This window comes from Leuresthes tenuis, unplaced genomic scaffold (genome assembly GCF_036924035.1).
Source record: "Leuresthes tenuis unplaced genomic scaffold, fLeuTen1.0.hap1 SCAF_7, whole genome shotgun sequence".
NCBI classification, from domain to species: Eukaryota; Metazoa; Chordata; class Actinopteri; order Atheriniformes; family Atherinopsidae; genus Leuresthes; species Leuresthes tenuis.
The window spans coordinates 16112509-16128191 of NW_027325361.1; the positions used below are offsets into that span (position 1 = coordinate 16112509).

The window sequence follows — 15683 nt, forward strand, 5'->3', positions numbered from 1 at the left end:
ACAGAAGCTCCTCTTCACCCGGGATCGGACTTAAAGTGAATCCCGTTTACATGCTTTGGATTACATGACTGTGCAATTTATTGAACAATTATCGCGTCTTTTTTAAGGTTTTAAACTGAAAAGTTGCATTTTCTATTTTTGTTTTCTTAACTTTCACGTGCTTTTCTGCAGGTGGGGCTCAGTCGGTCGCGTGGAGAAAGTATGAACGCTCTCTTTCAATGAAATTAATTTGTACGACTCATAACTCAGTCATCATTTATCCAACAAAGCAGATCTGGAGCTTTCAGGTGTTTGTTAACACAACGCAAAGGAGGAAAGACACCAGCAATGATCTCAGAGCAATAACTGTTGCTGCTCATCAGTCTGGGAAGTTGCAATTTGTTATCATGTGAAATGTTAAAGTTCATGACAGTAAAGGAGAAAAAGAAGAAGTGAACTCCCTTCTCTAAAAATAACAAGGCAGCACAGCCATTTCACACCTAGTTTGAAAATAGTACACACACACACACACAATTTGACGTTCCTACAGCAATCAGTCAGATAAAGATTCTTTTTTGTGCACAGTGATACTCTAAACCACTCAAAACATGTAATCCAAGATTTGACAGAAACCAGCAGACACACCACAGCATCCCAGTTATGTTCTGTTGGTAAACATGTGGGGGTGTGGTGGGGGGGGGGGGGGGGGGGGGGGGGGGGGGGGGGGCACTCCATGGTCTGCTGTCAGCACTAAAACACCATGTGGTCACGCCTTCTGAATACACCACATCCCAGCACACATAAAAGGCACAAACATATCACTTTAGAAACAACAAAAGCTTTATTTACAGATTCAAATTCAATTTCGTTAACAAATATATACTATGTACATATTTGCAAAGTTTATTTTACAACCACCATTCAGGTTACGCTAACAGTGGGTCTAATTGGATAGACGGTATATTTACATCCAAAAAAAAGAAAAAAGAATTGTACAAGTCTTCCAAGTGTCCTTAACACACTCACGGAACATTATTATAAATACTCAAACATTTCAAAAGGTGAAGAGGGAAATCTAGTCTGATGGAGTTACTCTGATAAATATTTTTGTGCCAATCTTTTAAAAATTCTTCTACTCCGATCACACCAAACGTTTGATTTAAAGCAAGGCCGCTCCGACTCCCGCTGGAGAGCACCGACTCCAGACCAGCGGGACGGGAGCAATCTCACCTCGCGCCATACAGCTCCAAGCTACTAGAACATTCATTTTATTTACAGACTACAGCAGAGGTCGAAGCTGTTTGGTCCATACATTAAAAACTACGAATAGGATCCAGTACTGCATAGTTACAGAGGGGAACTTAACCTCGTCCCACATACAATCGATTCAGAAGGAAAACGCCAGAGGGTTTTTGCAATAAAGCTTCGCAGAAAAAGTTGCCAAGGTTACCAATCGTGTCGCTACTACTGTTATATACGCCTTCAGACGGGGCATACGAGTCATACAGCATGGAGATATTGGTATCAAACGGTTTTGGTCTTATTCTACATTATATCATTTACAGTTTGAACGTACATCTTAGCAACAATCAGAACACTGACAGTAGAAAAAGAAAAAAGAAAAAAGAAAAAAAAACAAAAAACAACTCAAGTTTAAGGTCACTTAAGCTCCAGTCAACAAGGATAAGAGAGCTCGGTCATACTTTGTACAGTTTTGTTGGATCAAAGCAGAACTGACAGTGAGACCCAAATAAGCCCTTGGATGCAGCCCCACATAAGCCCCATGACTCGCACTGTGAAGCCTGTTGACTGAAGCACAAATGCACGGGTGACTTGACACAAAGCCGGGAACTGGATTTGAACCAACGTTTGGAAAACCTCTGTTACCAGACTATGAGAGTGAGAGAGTGATAAGGCAGACACTGAAGGACTGGTACATCAGTAAAAAAAAAAAAAAAGAAAAGGGAGGAGCAGCTGTTTGGGGACCTTTTACAAAATGGTAGTATACAGGAAACACAAGCAAAAAGGAAAAAAGAAAGGGGTCCATAGGATGCTGAGACGTCAAGAAAATCAAGATATAAATCTGTGAGTTAACTTAAGGGCACTTCAATGGAACATGGAGAAAGAATACTGCTGTCAATCGAGATGTATCACAGAAGCAAACGGAGGATGTGACTGTGCTGATTCACGAGCAGGTGGAAACCTGTGACCTGTGAGGAACAAAAGGTCAACTGCATGTCTCTAATAAGAGAAGTACATGGCCTGTAGGGTTAGTCAGGCTCAAATCCAGCATTTCATTACTACCCCAATATCTGAGTCTAAAAACGTCAAGTCAAGCCCACCGCCAGTCCTCCGTGTCCCACTTACATACCATACACTTACGTGAGTGACACTGTTCGGCTGCGCTCCAAAAAGCAGCCACATGACTTCTACAGCCAGCATATAGATAAAACTTAGATGCTGCGACAGTGATGGTCACTTGTGTTGCATAATGCTACTATGAGGCGAGGCAGCTGGAGGTGAAAAGGAACAACGCTGTTACCGGGTGCGACGGCTGCGATCGCTGCCCATAAAATAAAAAAGAGCAGCCTTCTGTGATGAAGCACTAATCTTTGGAGAGGCCTCTTCTCTGAAGGCTGACATGTTTTCCACCTACGGACAGCGGTGCACAGCCTGCTTCACAATATTTACATACAGTACGGCAGTGGGACACAGTGACTGCACCGACCAACTGTTCACAAATCACACAGTTAGTCAAACTATTTCAGTTCATTATGAACATCGCAACTATAAATATTAAAAGATCCCTCCACGTTTTTTCCTGGTTTTTTCCCCCCCACACGTTGCGTTGCCATGTTCACATTTCCATTGTGCTTTTACAATAACGTTAAAATGACATCCTCCCTCGATGCCGACGGGATTGTTGAACCATCCTGAACGTTTCTCCCTGCTTTAAGCGAGCGTTTCCACGCAATAAATAATCAGGGAGCGCGGAACCTTTCTCAGAAATCTGAACACGGTGACGTTTTCCAATACAGTGCAGCCCGACCACATCGGATCAGGGTTTTTTTTTAGTTTTTTTTTGGGGGAGAAAAGGTTTGATACTTTCTGCATAGCTCCAAAATGTACATATAATTAATTAATAGAATTATGTTTCACCCCCTGCCACAGCAAAAAAAACAGTGGCTTGTGGAGCCAACCGTTTAATTCTCTTTAATGGCTACATAAGTCAGCTGACCTGAGTGCCAAAATATAAACTGTAATCTAAACCGTTTCCATGTGAGCCAAGCGTACAGGCTGCACTGTACATTCTTTCGTTAAAGATTCGTTACAAAATCTAACATTTCACTGCTGTTCCGACTGGGTGCAATATCCAATACCCACAATGGAACAGCAAGCTTAGCAGCATTCTGGACTTCACCGTGCTTAGAACTGGCACAGTCCGTACCATCTACTCATTCTCTTAAAATGACCAGTCCAGGAGGACAGAACTGAGACCAGATGGTGTGAAGGTTTAGGAAGGCTGGATTGCTTCAGAGGTGTCTTGTGTGTCAAACAATTTTTTTTTTTTTTTTTTAATCATCAATACAGTTTGCAGAGGCAAATTGAGAAAGTAACGTCCCAGATATGATCGTAAGTCCTTCAGCTGACAGTTAATAGTAGAACTGAAAGGCATCAGAGGATTGCTGTTGGCATGTGAGCTGGTGTCGGATAGAGGGGCGTTTCGTTGTCTGGGGGTTCACTGCAGTGAGGAAAGACTGGGATTCAGGAAGAAGTACTTCAAGGTCTGAGCCATCAGGAGATCGTGTCTCGTTTGGCCCTCGTTTCAGAAATGAGCGAGAAAACATTTGCAGTGTCTTTAAGCAACGCGTCGAAGATGCTGTCGGCCAGCTGCATCTTTACAAACAGCTCGTCCTCGTCGTAATTGACCCACTGGGCCTCCTCCTCGTGGAGCTCCTGCACCTGAGAGACAAAGAGGCTTAGCTACAAAAACCACCAGTTCAAACTGCAATGAATTACTTTCGTTTGGAACATTTTCTGATTGGAAGATTAGCCAGCGCTCTCAGCCACGTCTACAAAAAGTAGACGTTTCCCTCTAATTGTTGAGCAAACTGAAACAAAGTTAAACATGCACCAGTATGTCACTGGTTACTCCTTCACAGAACTCAATGACTCAACTGAGGGCATGAAACCTAAACTTGGAACTTCTAAATGTCTTTAAAAATTATTTTAAAGTATTTGATGTGGCAAATAACCTTTTTTTTTTCAGTAAAATAATAATAAAGGCCACACAATTAATCGGAGGCCTACCAGTATGTGATCGACTCTGTCCCGCTTCTTTCTGCCAAATTTCAGCATCTTCTGCCAGTCAGTCTTCTGGCTCTGATCTTGGGTCAGACCATACAGTTTTAGCACTTCAGCTGTGACAAAGTCCTGTTCAACAATGAGGGGAAAAAGAAGAAAAAAAAACAGAGGACTGTGTCATCTCACGAGGAAAAGACTGATAATGTATTCATGTGACTGTAAAAGAACTTTTGGACTGCTGATAACAAGGGAGGAAACCGACAAAGCCATCAGAGGGTTTAGCAGAGAAGAAACAAAGCACTGGGAGTCTCACTGTGGTCTAAATATCAAGAGGTGTTCAGGTGAAATAGCTTTAAAGCCACACATACAGCGGACTCCAAGAAGTTACTGAAATTATTGATCAAAAACACACACAAACGTGTCTTAATAACAGTAACCATCATTCACTCGATGAAAGCTGATCACACTTATATATATTTTTTTTTAAAAAAAAAGTATCATCAGTATAACTGGTATCAGAAAAACTTCATAAAAACTAATTTATTACTAAATGGAACAATGTGTGTCAGTTATAAACCGTTTCTTCCTCTGCTGCCGGTGACTGCTCAGCACTATACCTGGATTTTGTTGATGTCTCCAGATGTTTTGACTCTGTGAACTGAGGAGGTCTTAACTCTGCGCGGTTTGACCCACTGAGGTTGATCAGTGGTGGGGTCTTCGGCGTAGATCTCCTGTAGTATCTCCCACGTCAGGTCAAACACAGCCTACAGAGGGAAAATGACACGATACAAGAGCAAAAAAATGTGCAATATTAAAGCCTGGCTTAGAACTGGGGGTCGACAGGGTCTCTCTGCTTGAGTAAATGCAATAAAAGTATTATCTTTTCAATCAAATAATCAGAGTAAGTAAAGGCATAAATGGGCCAATAAACTGAAGGGTTGAAGCAGCACAGAGTGAAATAACTGTTGTCTGGTCTCTAATCTCAGTAGTCAAAATCTATAGTAAATTTTACTATAGCTGCATTCTGGCTGCTTTGAGTTTAAATGCTGCATTTTTAAACTACTACTGTGAATGAAAGGTGGAAGTAAAATGCTGGGAATACTCAACCAATCAGAAATATTTAGTGCTGCAAACCCAACCCAAACCCAAACCCATGGCTCCTGTGGTGCTAAGGGAGGGGGCCGAGGAAAAAGGTTGATGCAGTGAAAATGCACCTTTGGAATGTCCTTTCCTCAACTTCCTGCATTTCAACTGCAGGAAAAAGGGGCTAAACATGCTTCCTGGTGAGATATTTCAAAAACTGCTCTGCGAAGGAGGTTGTATTTCTTTAAATGACCCAAAAATGAGCCAAATAACATTTCTGATCGACTGAGTGTTTTATTTCTTCATCTTACATTGAATTGCGCCCACAGCTCTGACAGCTGATAACTTTAAACTGTCCCAGAGGATGTTACTGTACACAGTATTTAATTTATTCTTTTATTTTTTGCTTCTTGCTTTGCAAACTTCTTTTTTTTTTTTTTTGCTTTTTACCTTTTTGTAGCTGCGGATGGAAAGGGCCTCCTGGTCTTGGCTGCTGGAATCTTTACCAAGAAACTCTAATGAAGGTGTAGGCTTTGACAGTTGTGCAACGGTTAGAGCTCCCTCCCTGCCCAAGTTGCAGGTCTCCCAGATCTCCTGTGTGGCAGCTCGGACCATTTTCTCCACCTCTGTGGCTGAGTGGGGCACAACCATGGCCGGCTGCTCAGGTAGTTTTGGAGGCAAGGGCAGGGGTAGCTCGGGTCTAGGTGGAGTTTTTACCTGTGGTTCCCCACCTAATGATGAAACCATGCCCCCCATAGGCTGCCCGGTTGATGGGGATGACCGCACAGGTTCACCTCCCAGCTTTGCCTCTTCTTCTTTCTGTTTGAGTCTCTGCTGTTCTCTACGTGAGCTGAGGCCAAAGTCCTCATCAAACCAGTCCTGATCATCACCTATCTCATCGAACAGTTCGCGGCTCAGCTCCAGCTCGGCCAGTCGCTTGGCAAGCTCTTCTTGACCACTGGCTCCAAACACTGGACTCTCCTGTTGAGAAAAAGTCCCATTATATACAAATCAGAGTTTCATACTTGTGTTTTGAAGTGCTACCCTTCTTTGTAACATTTAAGATAGAAAGACTCTCAGCAGAGACCACCAAATTCCACAGTCTGTCAACATAAGGTTGGACTTTGGCTGAACACCTCTGGTCAAATAAACAAGTTCTGTTTGTCCGTGCTTGATAACATCACTGTTGGGTTTTCCTCCCAAACACATGACATCTTTACAATTCAACCAATCATTACTGAACACGTCATCACAAGTTACTGATGACATGTTATTGGTGCTAAGTGATAACTGCCCCACACAGGGAGGCAAGACGTTATATGCTTGTAGAAAATGTCTGCCAGTACAGTCAAGAGCCATAAATACACTCACAGGTCGGTTACACAGCTCTGGAGAGGACAGCTCCTGTTTTTCGGCCGGCAGAAAGAAGGGTAGACCATCTTTTTGTTCGACGGAAACAATCCATTCTTCCTCGTCATCGTTCACGCCAAACAAATATCCATTCGTCTGGTTGGAAGTTCTGATCTTCTGCTCTTTAGCCTTTTTTATTTCAGCAAACTGGTTCACAGTGTCTTTCACAAAGTTGTTGAGAAGCTTGTCTGCAAATGTGTCCAGCAAATCTCTGTCCTTCTGCTCTCGCTTATCATTATCGATTGCTGTGGTAAGATCAGTAGGAGTAAAGTGCTGTTTAGAATCTATGTCCTCTCTCTTAATGAGGGCTGCAGACTCCTTGTTAGTCTGCTTCACAGGCGCTCTTTTATCCAGGTCAGAGATGAGGAAAGTTTGTGATACATCTCCAAAATCCAAAATTATGTCCCCAGTGTTGCCATTAGACATCAGATGCCTGGATTCTTTGTGGTGCTGTGAATTAAGGTAGGATTTGGCCAAAAGTGGATCCTGGTTCTCCTCATCCATCACCTTTTTATCTCCAGACTCAGTGTCTTTATGAGAAGTGTGTTCATTTTTACTTTCCAGATTTTCTTGTTTTTGGGAATCGTCCTCACTTTTTTTGTGTTTATTCCCGTTTTTATCTGACAAATCGTCAAAGAAAGAGTCTTCATCCTCTGTGGTATCCGTATAGAGCTCAAACTTTTCTGGGAGGTGAGTGATTTTGTCTGGAGGAGCGAAGATACCGTGGCGCTCCTCACACTCAAAGTACACCACTCCATCATAAGTGCCATTGTTGCTCCCCTCGGACTTATCTAACTCCACACCTGCCCAGAAGCCATTGGCAAAACTGGTTGGACCTTTGAATCTTAGAGTGCCAGGCTGAACACTGCCAACAAGAACCCGATCTCCAACGTTATAACTTGGCATTTCATCTACAACAGGAGAAGGAGGGGTCTGCACAGGAGAGATGGGTGACGCTTGGCTGGAATTGATGCTGTTGTCATGTTCTAAATCTTCTTTCTGATGATCGAGATCCAGTCGTCTTCCAAATTCACTCACGTCAGAATGTTGACTCAGCTCCTCAGATATTTCCTCCTCTACTTCATCTTGGCTGTCACATGTAGGGGATTTGCTAGGGGAGTCCTTTCTTGAAACCTTTATTTCAGTAGGCGAACCTGAGATTGGAGACTCAGGCTTAGAATTATGATGCTCTTGCTGAGGTGAAGAACCTCCCGACTCAAAGTCATCATGATAACCATCTGCTACGGGAGAAATCTCTATATCCCGTGTAGGTGCCTCCTTATCTGAGGAGAGGGCAGCTGGGTCAGGGGAGTTACTGGCTGAAGAGTAGCCTGCATGTAGTGACATTTCCATGTCCAACGCAGCTGGATGAGGCTGACCAGAGGTGGTAACATGTGACATTACATCTTCCTCCACTTCAGATGTCTCGCTGGGTTTCATTTGTTTATCCTGTTCAAGGCAAAAAGATGGAGAATGCCTATGTTCTTGATCCACGAGAGAGGGAACATGCTCAGGTGTAAACAACTTCTCCTGGGGGGCAAGTACGTCTTGATTCTCGAGTTTGAGAAGTTGCTGGGAATGTTCTTCCTCAAACCTAAAGCTTTCTTCCGCCTCAAGCTCTTCCTGAATATCAGATCTATTATCAGATAAAACTCTCTCATCCCCAGACTCTGCCCCGGACGAAGGCCTCAAAGGACTCTCTGATGATTGATGGCTTCTCTGTCCTGGGGTTGCACTTTGTGGTTCACCATTAACTTCCGCAGTTGGAGTCAGAGGCTCTTCATCAGACAAGTCTTTAGGCAGAGAGGTAGATCTGCCATCATCTTCCCGAGGAAAGGCATCTACCATAATAAAAAGAGAGTCCCATTACCGTCGGAACATTTTTGTGACGACGTATTTCAAATGAATACAGTAAACTGTAATTATGACATTGTAAAACACTCACCGCGATCTAATGATGCATCAATGAGGGTCCGTTCAGAATGAGAGTTTATGCTGGAGTCAGACCTGAAAAGGAGAGATTTGCTTTTAAGGGATCACTGTGGATTTCTACATTTATTTCACATTTCCACATATTGTGGTTTTTCTGTACCTATGCGGAGATGGTTTAATTGCGGACTGCTCTAAAATGGAGCTGGAAACGTTCTGTGAGTTGAGGTCAGATGTCGAGTCCGGCTCCTTGTTCAGTTCTGCCTTAGTTTTTTCAATGAAGTTATTATAGTTCTAAAAAGAAAACAGGAGACCAACAGTTAAGATATGATGATGTGATTATGAAACTCTGCTAATACAGAAACAAAATGATCAAATTAAAGAGAAACTGCTAATAGAGAACAAAAGAAAAAAAGTTATTTTAAGTTTCAATCCAGCAATAATTTACCTCCAGTTGTTTCAATAGGCTTGCCTCCTGTGCCTTCAGACGCTCTTTGTGACGCTTCTTCTGCTCTTTCTTCAGCTGGTAAGCCATAAACTTCCGTTTTCTGAGCTCTTCCTTCAGGGCCTTGATACGATTTTCAATGTCACTCTGGTCTGAAGTGGTTTCTGGAGGCAAATTTAGATGATAAATCACAGCTAGAATGTGAAACTGGTGCCAGACCTATGATTAGCAATAGGTAATCCAACAATGACCCCACTCAAACACATTTCTGTGGGGATTACTGTACATTTTCTTTACCAGGAGAGAGTAAAGTTCATTTTCATAAACACAATGAACAAAGAGCATTATAAAGCTTGAGGGTTTATAAAGTGGTCTGGAAATGAATAAAACACATAGTTATAATCCTGGCCCAGCAAAACTGTTTTTACTTTGCAATAACTAAGTGCAATAGGAAGAGTAAACCTCTCATATCACACAGCTAAGCAGGTTAAGTATCAGAGGAATGCCTGCAAAATATCCTCTGGCAGCATCGCATTATGCCAGAGTGCCAGAAGTATAGCTGCGATATGTCCACTCATTGCTTTAACTTTCACGTGTCGTCTGAGAACAGTTTTCATCAGCTTTATACTGCAAAAATATGTATGTGGGTGTGTTTCACAAGGGTAACTCACCGGATTGCATGGCCATAGGAGGATCAGGAGGCCGTGTAGATACCTCAGTGGGTGTCAGGGAGGTGGAGCGGAGCTGCATCTTGGTTTTACTGCTGCCATCTGAAGGAGAGGCAGCAGAGCTGTGGCTGCCTTTGAGGAGAGAAGACTAAAAAAGCAAGCAGGAGGAGGAGGAGGAGGAAGAATGGGAAGAGGGAGATAAACATTACTTCAGAAGATTACATCATGGTCAGAGAGGCTGATCAGCGGAAAGCATACATTAATATTTCACATGCTTAAAATCACATACGGCTGTTACTCAGCAAGTATAAAACAAAACAAAGCAAAAATAGGAAGTGCAGCATACTGTATAATAAATATGTATGGTCAGATATGAAGCAACTTAATATGGAACACGCTGAAGATGAACAACAGTGATCCAGAAGTTTAAGCTGAAATACACATAAATAAATACATTTTTTAAAAATAGCATACTTTTCTACTAGGTGGCTGTGACACCGAAGTAAAGTCCTGGGTGTAATTTGCAGGGCTGCTCTGGACCGAGGCCAAAGGCATTTCAGAGACTGAGGCAGGTTGTGCTGAGGTGGGACTTCCCGGTCCCTCTGTGCGTATACTGCTCTCAGGTGTCACCGAGGAGCAGTTGCCCTCGCTCACAAGCTCTGAAAACGAAACAAATTAACATCAAGTCATTTTTCTACAGAGTGCTGTTGATCTAGTTACCAAAACCATGTGCTGTACTCTAAAAGAACAGGAGAAAAAAATGTTGAGAAAGGAAGACTTGTTTGTTAAAAATCAAATAAAAGCATTTGGTGAGGTGAGTATATCTATTTATAAACGCGTCAGTAAAGCCTTTAGTTTCTGGCTCATTTCTCAAAGACTGAGGAAAATGACGAGGCGACCTGGCTGCTCACGAAGGAGTCACCGCAGGTCACCACCTGTGAATCCCTCCCTGTGGTAAGATGGATTGGGAGGTCTAACTCATCCTTTCTGCATCCTCTGATCTCCCTGCAATCAGTCACTGAATGCTACCTAGAGTGTGTTCATCTCTGCTGCCTCCTCCCTCCCTTGATGACTGAATGCTGAGAAAGAGAGCTGCTTTTCTGTTGTGAGGCTCCACCACTCAGCTGCGTTATTAGCACTACTTTCCTTAATGCAGCAGGGGAGAGGAGTGTTGGAAGAGCTTTATTGCTGATAGGGAGGAATAATGGCGGTCCCTGTGAAAGGGAGATTCTTTTTTGATGTGTTGAAACAAATTACACAGCGTTAATGGTAAACTGAAAAGTAATATATTTCTTTGGTTATGTTAATCAAACATGTTACTCCTGTACAAATTCTTCCCAAATGATTCTAGAAAAGCGGATTCTTTTCAATCAAATCTAATAAATTATCTTAATACTATAATATAAAACTTTCTTTGTTGCCTGGGAACAACTTGGCACACACTTAAGGCTCGTGCGATGACATCACAGTGTTGCGCCAGTAGTTGCAAACTTCTCCGTCATAGAGGTGTCGCTGCTAGAGAAGGTTACTGCTAACTACTCTACAACAAAGAAAGAAGACAACAATGCCCCCGTCAACAGCAGGAGGAGTAGTACTGTCCTCAATGGTCAGCATTCTCACCTCTGCTTACATAATAGCTGATGAGCCTGCAGAACTTGAAATTTCAATAGGTGTGTTATCACCATTACAGTCTGATATAATACTTAGAATACTGTTACAGGACTTTTAAGTGTATTGTGTTGCCTTTTCTTTGTTTGTTTGTTATGAAATAGTGTGCCAAGTTACAAATTTTGACTGGTGCACGACTACGCGCCACCTTTTCATGGCGCGCGCCGGGCGGAAATACGTAATTATGACGTCACGCGCCATCTGAGCCATGAGCGACGCGTCAACTATAAAACAAGCTTTACAATGAGAGAGTCCTGTGGCCTCACCTTTCTCGCTGTCAGTTCTGGGCTCAGAGCTTTGATGGTGACTAATTTCAGAAATCTCCTGTCGCTGACTCTCTGAAATTTCAAGATCCTTGTCCAGAGTTTTCTTCCGGTCCCACACAGCCAAGGCCTCCTTCTCCATTCTCCGGACCTCTGCCTCCTCCTGGTCCAGTCGCTGTTTCCACTGTAGCAGCTCTTCAGCATGGTGACGCCTTTGCATCAGCTGCTGCTCTCTCTTGGTCAGGAACCTGCAGAGGTGGTTGGTGACAATAAAGGGGAAAAGAAAGGAGGAGTGAAGAAAAAAAAATGGATAAAAAGATTCAAAAGAGAGATGGAAATGATGAGGAAGAGACAGATGAGGAAATAATGAGTAAGGTAAAGGCAAGAAGAAAAGGGGAAGCAGTGATGATGGAGAGAAAAGAAGCAGGACAAAGACATCAAGCACAAGAAAAGGTTAAACGGGACCTTTAAGAAGATAGCTGACCCAAATCACCATCACATCCAGATATTACTTCAAACTCACCTCAATCCTCTGTCCCACAAAAGCAAACACATACCCAATACATGCCTCGAATAATCATCCAAATATAGAAATGTACAAGTACCCATCAAACAAAAAAAGTGATGAAATATCAATGGGGGAGGGGGGGGGGGGGGGGGGGGGGGGGGAGCAGAAATAATAGTGAAGATGTCAGATTCATGCATCAGACTCAAACCCAGGGGTTGTTTGTTACGTTTAGTCTCACTCACACACAAACCCACACTCACAGCAAATAGATTCAGCAGTTACAGGAGATTTAGTCAAAAAAGCAGGCCCTTAAGTAAAGACAATACAGCACCTTCATATCGTTATTTGCACTTACCGCTATTCTCACCCATTGAGGGCAACATTGTCTAACAAAGCCAATGGAACTGTGTACTTTTTCAGTCCATCTTACAGGACGACTTATACATACATAACTCTATAGTTTTCTATAAACATAAAGTGCAGTCAGGTGTAGCTGTTTGTAATGGTATCTCCCACAGCTATGGGTGCCATTACAGCGCAGTATTATTTAGCCCTGATCTAATTTAGAGGCTTTTCTCTTGACCTAATGTATACTGATGACAGCCTCTATTCTCAAGAAGACGACTGTGGGGTTCTTTAGTGCCTTCCCAAACTCTATTACAGCCAATGACCATCTGTACTTATTATACCATACTATGCAATAGTTACATAATAAGGGAGCTAGTTAAGATTTACTGGGCTCATTAAATAGATAGGCCACTCTATCTTTAGGCTATTCTCTAAAAAAATCCTTTACTTCCAAGCCAAAGTGTGGCTTAATGTCAAAACATTGACCACCCAATAGCCACAGTGTTACTCAGCAATTTTTCAAAATATCTTGTTTCAATAAATCACTCCAAGATGGAGGGAATAAAGAAGGGGGGAGCTGCAAAATAAAGGGCAGAGAAATAAGAGAAATCACAGCTTTGAGTCTGAGATTACTATCCAACAAGGAAGGCTCCTATTAAATAAACATAACCTTTAACTGTTACAAAACATTTTCATTTAAATCTTAGTTTCAAATACATGCCTTATTAGGTAAGACAGGCTTCTGTGTCTAACTGACAATACAAATGAGCACAAATATGTTGGATTCAAGTTGAAGTTGTCAAAAGATTTGCTTATTTAAGCAGCTTTCCTTGGGCACCTCTTCAGCTTTCATTGAAACATATTTCCCACACAAACTCCATTCTCAGACGTTAAAAACCTCTTAATATCCCAGAAAACAAACAAAAAAAACACACACACACACATCCAATTATTCATCATCCACCATTCCACCCCCACAAGGTCCCAGTGCCAGTGGATGGACACAAGCATGTCCCATGGGGTGGGGTTGGAGATGAGGCAGAGCAGGGCTTTGGTGCAGAGGTAGAGAGCACTGTACAGTACCTGACCAACTGGTTGTAGATAAAGAGCTGGAATTTAGGGTGGAGGTTGGGAAGACAGACACTGAGGGAGGCCCAGTGGTGGGCCGTGAACACAGAGAAGAAGTAGTGGACAGGGGAACAGTGTCTACAACACACAAGCACGCGACAAAGTCAAAAGAGCCACACAAACACGAGGACGTGGACGTACACAACATATACAGACACACGTGGAGTAAAAAAACACAAGACGCAGAGGGAAGACAAGTAGAGAGATAGGGAGAAAGTGATATGAGAAGATGTGGTTTTACTGCACCCAAGGTGCCAGTCTGTAGGCATCTGTTAGGAAATGGTTATTTTTAAAGAAAATCCATAATGAGACATGTTTACTCACGGTCGCTTAGTCAACTTTTAACTCGCTATGGGTGCATCGATTTAGCTTTTTGGGTTTCTGTGCTACCGTGTTGAGTAACCTGCATGTGTTGGTGGACGTAACTACAGCTCCACAATTACAAGGACAGTCTAAGTTAGGGGCTTACTGTTGAAGACAGTAGAGCCACATAGGAAAGAGGATGGAAACTGAACTGGACCATCAGCTATGGCGTAAATTCACCGTGGGGACATATATCCAGTAATGAAGTAATATAACATAATAATGTACACGTGATCAGACATGAATGTGGAATTTTAAGTTTTGTTAAATCTCAATCATTTCATAGATATCTGAACCGGCCTGGAAAATCCTCATTTATAAATGCAAATAAAACACCACCATGTTCGAACTGTTTTGATACTTTTGCTGAATGTATTGGACGTTGGTGGATTCAATGGTTTGACCTGCTGATCTGCACCACTATGCCTTTTCAAAAAGACTGAAGTCATGGTATTATTTTTGTATTTCAATGTTGAAACATTAGTCTTAACCTCTGTGGCATGGTTCAAACTATGCGTACACCCCAGACAGCAGCTCCACATTGCTACCTATTCAATGGAAAACTAAGCACACCGCTTTTCAACCTTTGAGCACAAATGGGTGTTGCGGATGCCATTTTTAAACCCATCACTGCACACACATCATTTACAGTTCAAAATGTGCTTCTAAGAAACACATGAAGCCTGGAAACAGCGACAGTGCTAAAGCAATCTGTGCATGTTTCCTGTCATGCCTCAAACGTAACCGTCCTGTCTGTGTTTACATAAATGTGCACAGCTCAGCGTTCAATCTTTCAACTTCACTACGGCAGCAACGCTATGACCGCCGGCTTATTACTTCCTTCCTGCCACTACTGCCTCTCAACCAGCAGGGGTGTGGAAAAATACACCAGAATTGTGATTCCTACTGAAATACGATTTAGAACTCATTAGAAAAATTCATTACAAAATTCTGTACAGGCAGATAAAGAGGACACCCATCGCTGCCTCCATCTCAAAAGACCTACACATGTACAGCAGAGTTGAAAACAATTCTTTTGAATTATAACACAGACAACTAAATCAAAATTTGTCATAGTTGCACATAGTTTTTGACAGAGAAAGCGCTTACCTTAACTGAACAAAGACATGGGTAAAAGTCGCCTTTTGATGCCTTATATGATATCAGTTTTATAGCACATCATCTCAGTATAACGGTGGAAGCATTAAATCAGTATGGATAGGAGCGATGTTAAAAAAAACAAAACAAAAAAAACCCCAAATCATAATGACTTCTACCTGGTTTCTACAGAAAGAGGACCTAAATAAACCTAAATAATTATACCCTCGAAATGCCTGAATACTAACCTACAATTTATATCCAAGTTTTAAATCCTAAACCCCTGAACAATTAACACAATTGTTTGAGTTTCCTGGTCACAGGTTCTACAATCACCGGACCAAAGCTGCAGTGGAACTACAACCCCAAACTGACGCTTAAGATGAGAGGAAAGGGATGTAGGAAAAGTTTTTGAATGCCCAATCTGCTCGTCTCGTCTGGAACTAAAAGGTCACAATTATCGAGATTACATGGCCTGACAATTATTT

The 15683-nt window shown here is 42.3% G+C and overlaps 1 protein-coding gene across 2 annotated transcripts in view; it reads right to left on the reverse strand.

Annotated features, from left to right (window-relative positions):
- Positions 1-801: 801 nt before the first annotated feature.
- The window catches only part of cep350 (centrosomal protein 350), a 34369-nt gene continuing 19487 nt past the window's right edge, over positions 802-15683 (reverse strand). Inside the window, exons 27-38 of one of the 2 annotated variants that reach the window (XM_072389533.1) lie at positions 13690-13812; positions 11754-11998; positions 10294-10478; positions 9823-9967; positions 9155-9315; positions 8870-9000; positions 8723-8784; positions 6739-8618; positions 5818-6348; positions 4902-5048; positions 4291-4413; positions 802-3942 (exon numbers count right to left, since the gene is read on the reverse strand). In XM_072389533.1, the coding sequence (XP_072245634.1) occupies positions 3775-3942; positions 4291-4413; positions 4902-5048; positions 5818-6348; positions 6739-8618; positions 8723-8784; positions 8870-9000; positions 9155-9315; positions 9823-9967; positions 10294-10478; positions 11754-11998; positions 13690-13812 (3901 nt within the window). In that variant the 3' untranslated portion in view covers positions 802-3774. The remainder of the gene's footprint in view (positions 3943-4290; positions 4414-4901; positions 5049-5817; positions 6349-6738; positions 8619-8722; positions 8785-8869; positions 9001-9154; positions 9316-9822; positions 9968-10293; positions 10479-11753; positions 11999-13689; positions 13813-15683) is intronic. The other variant, XM_072389534.1, reaches the window with a different exon arrangement.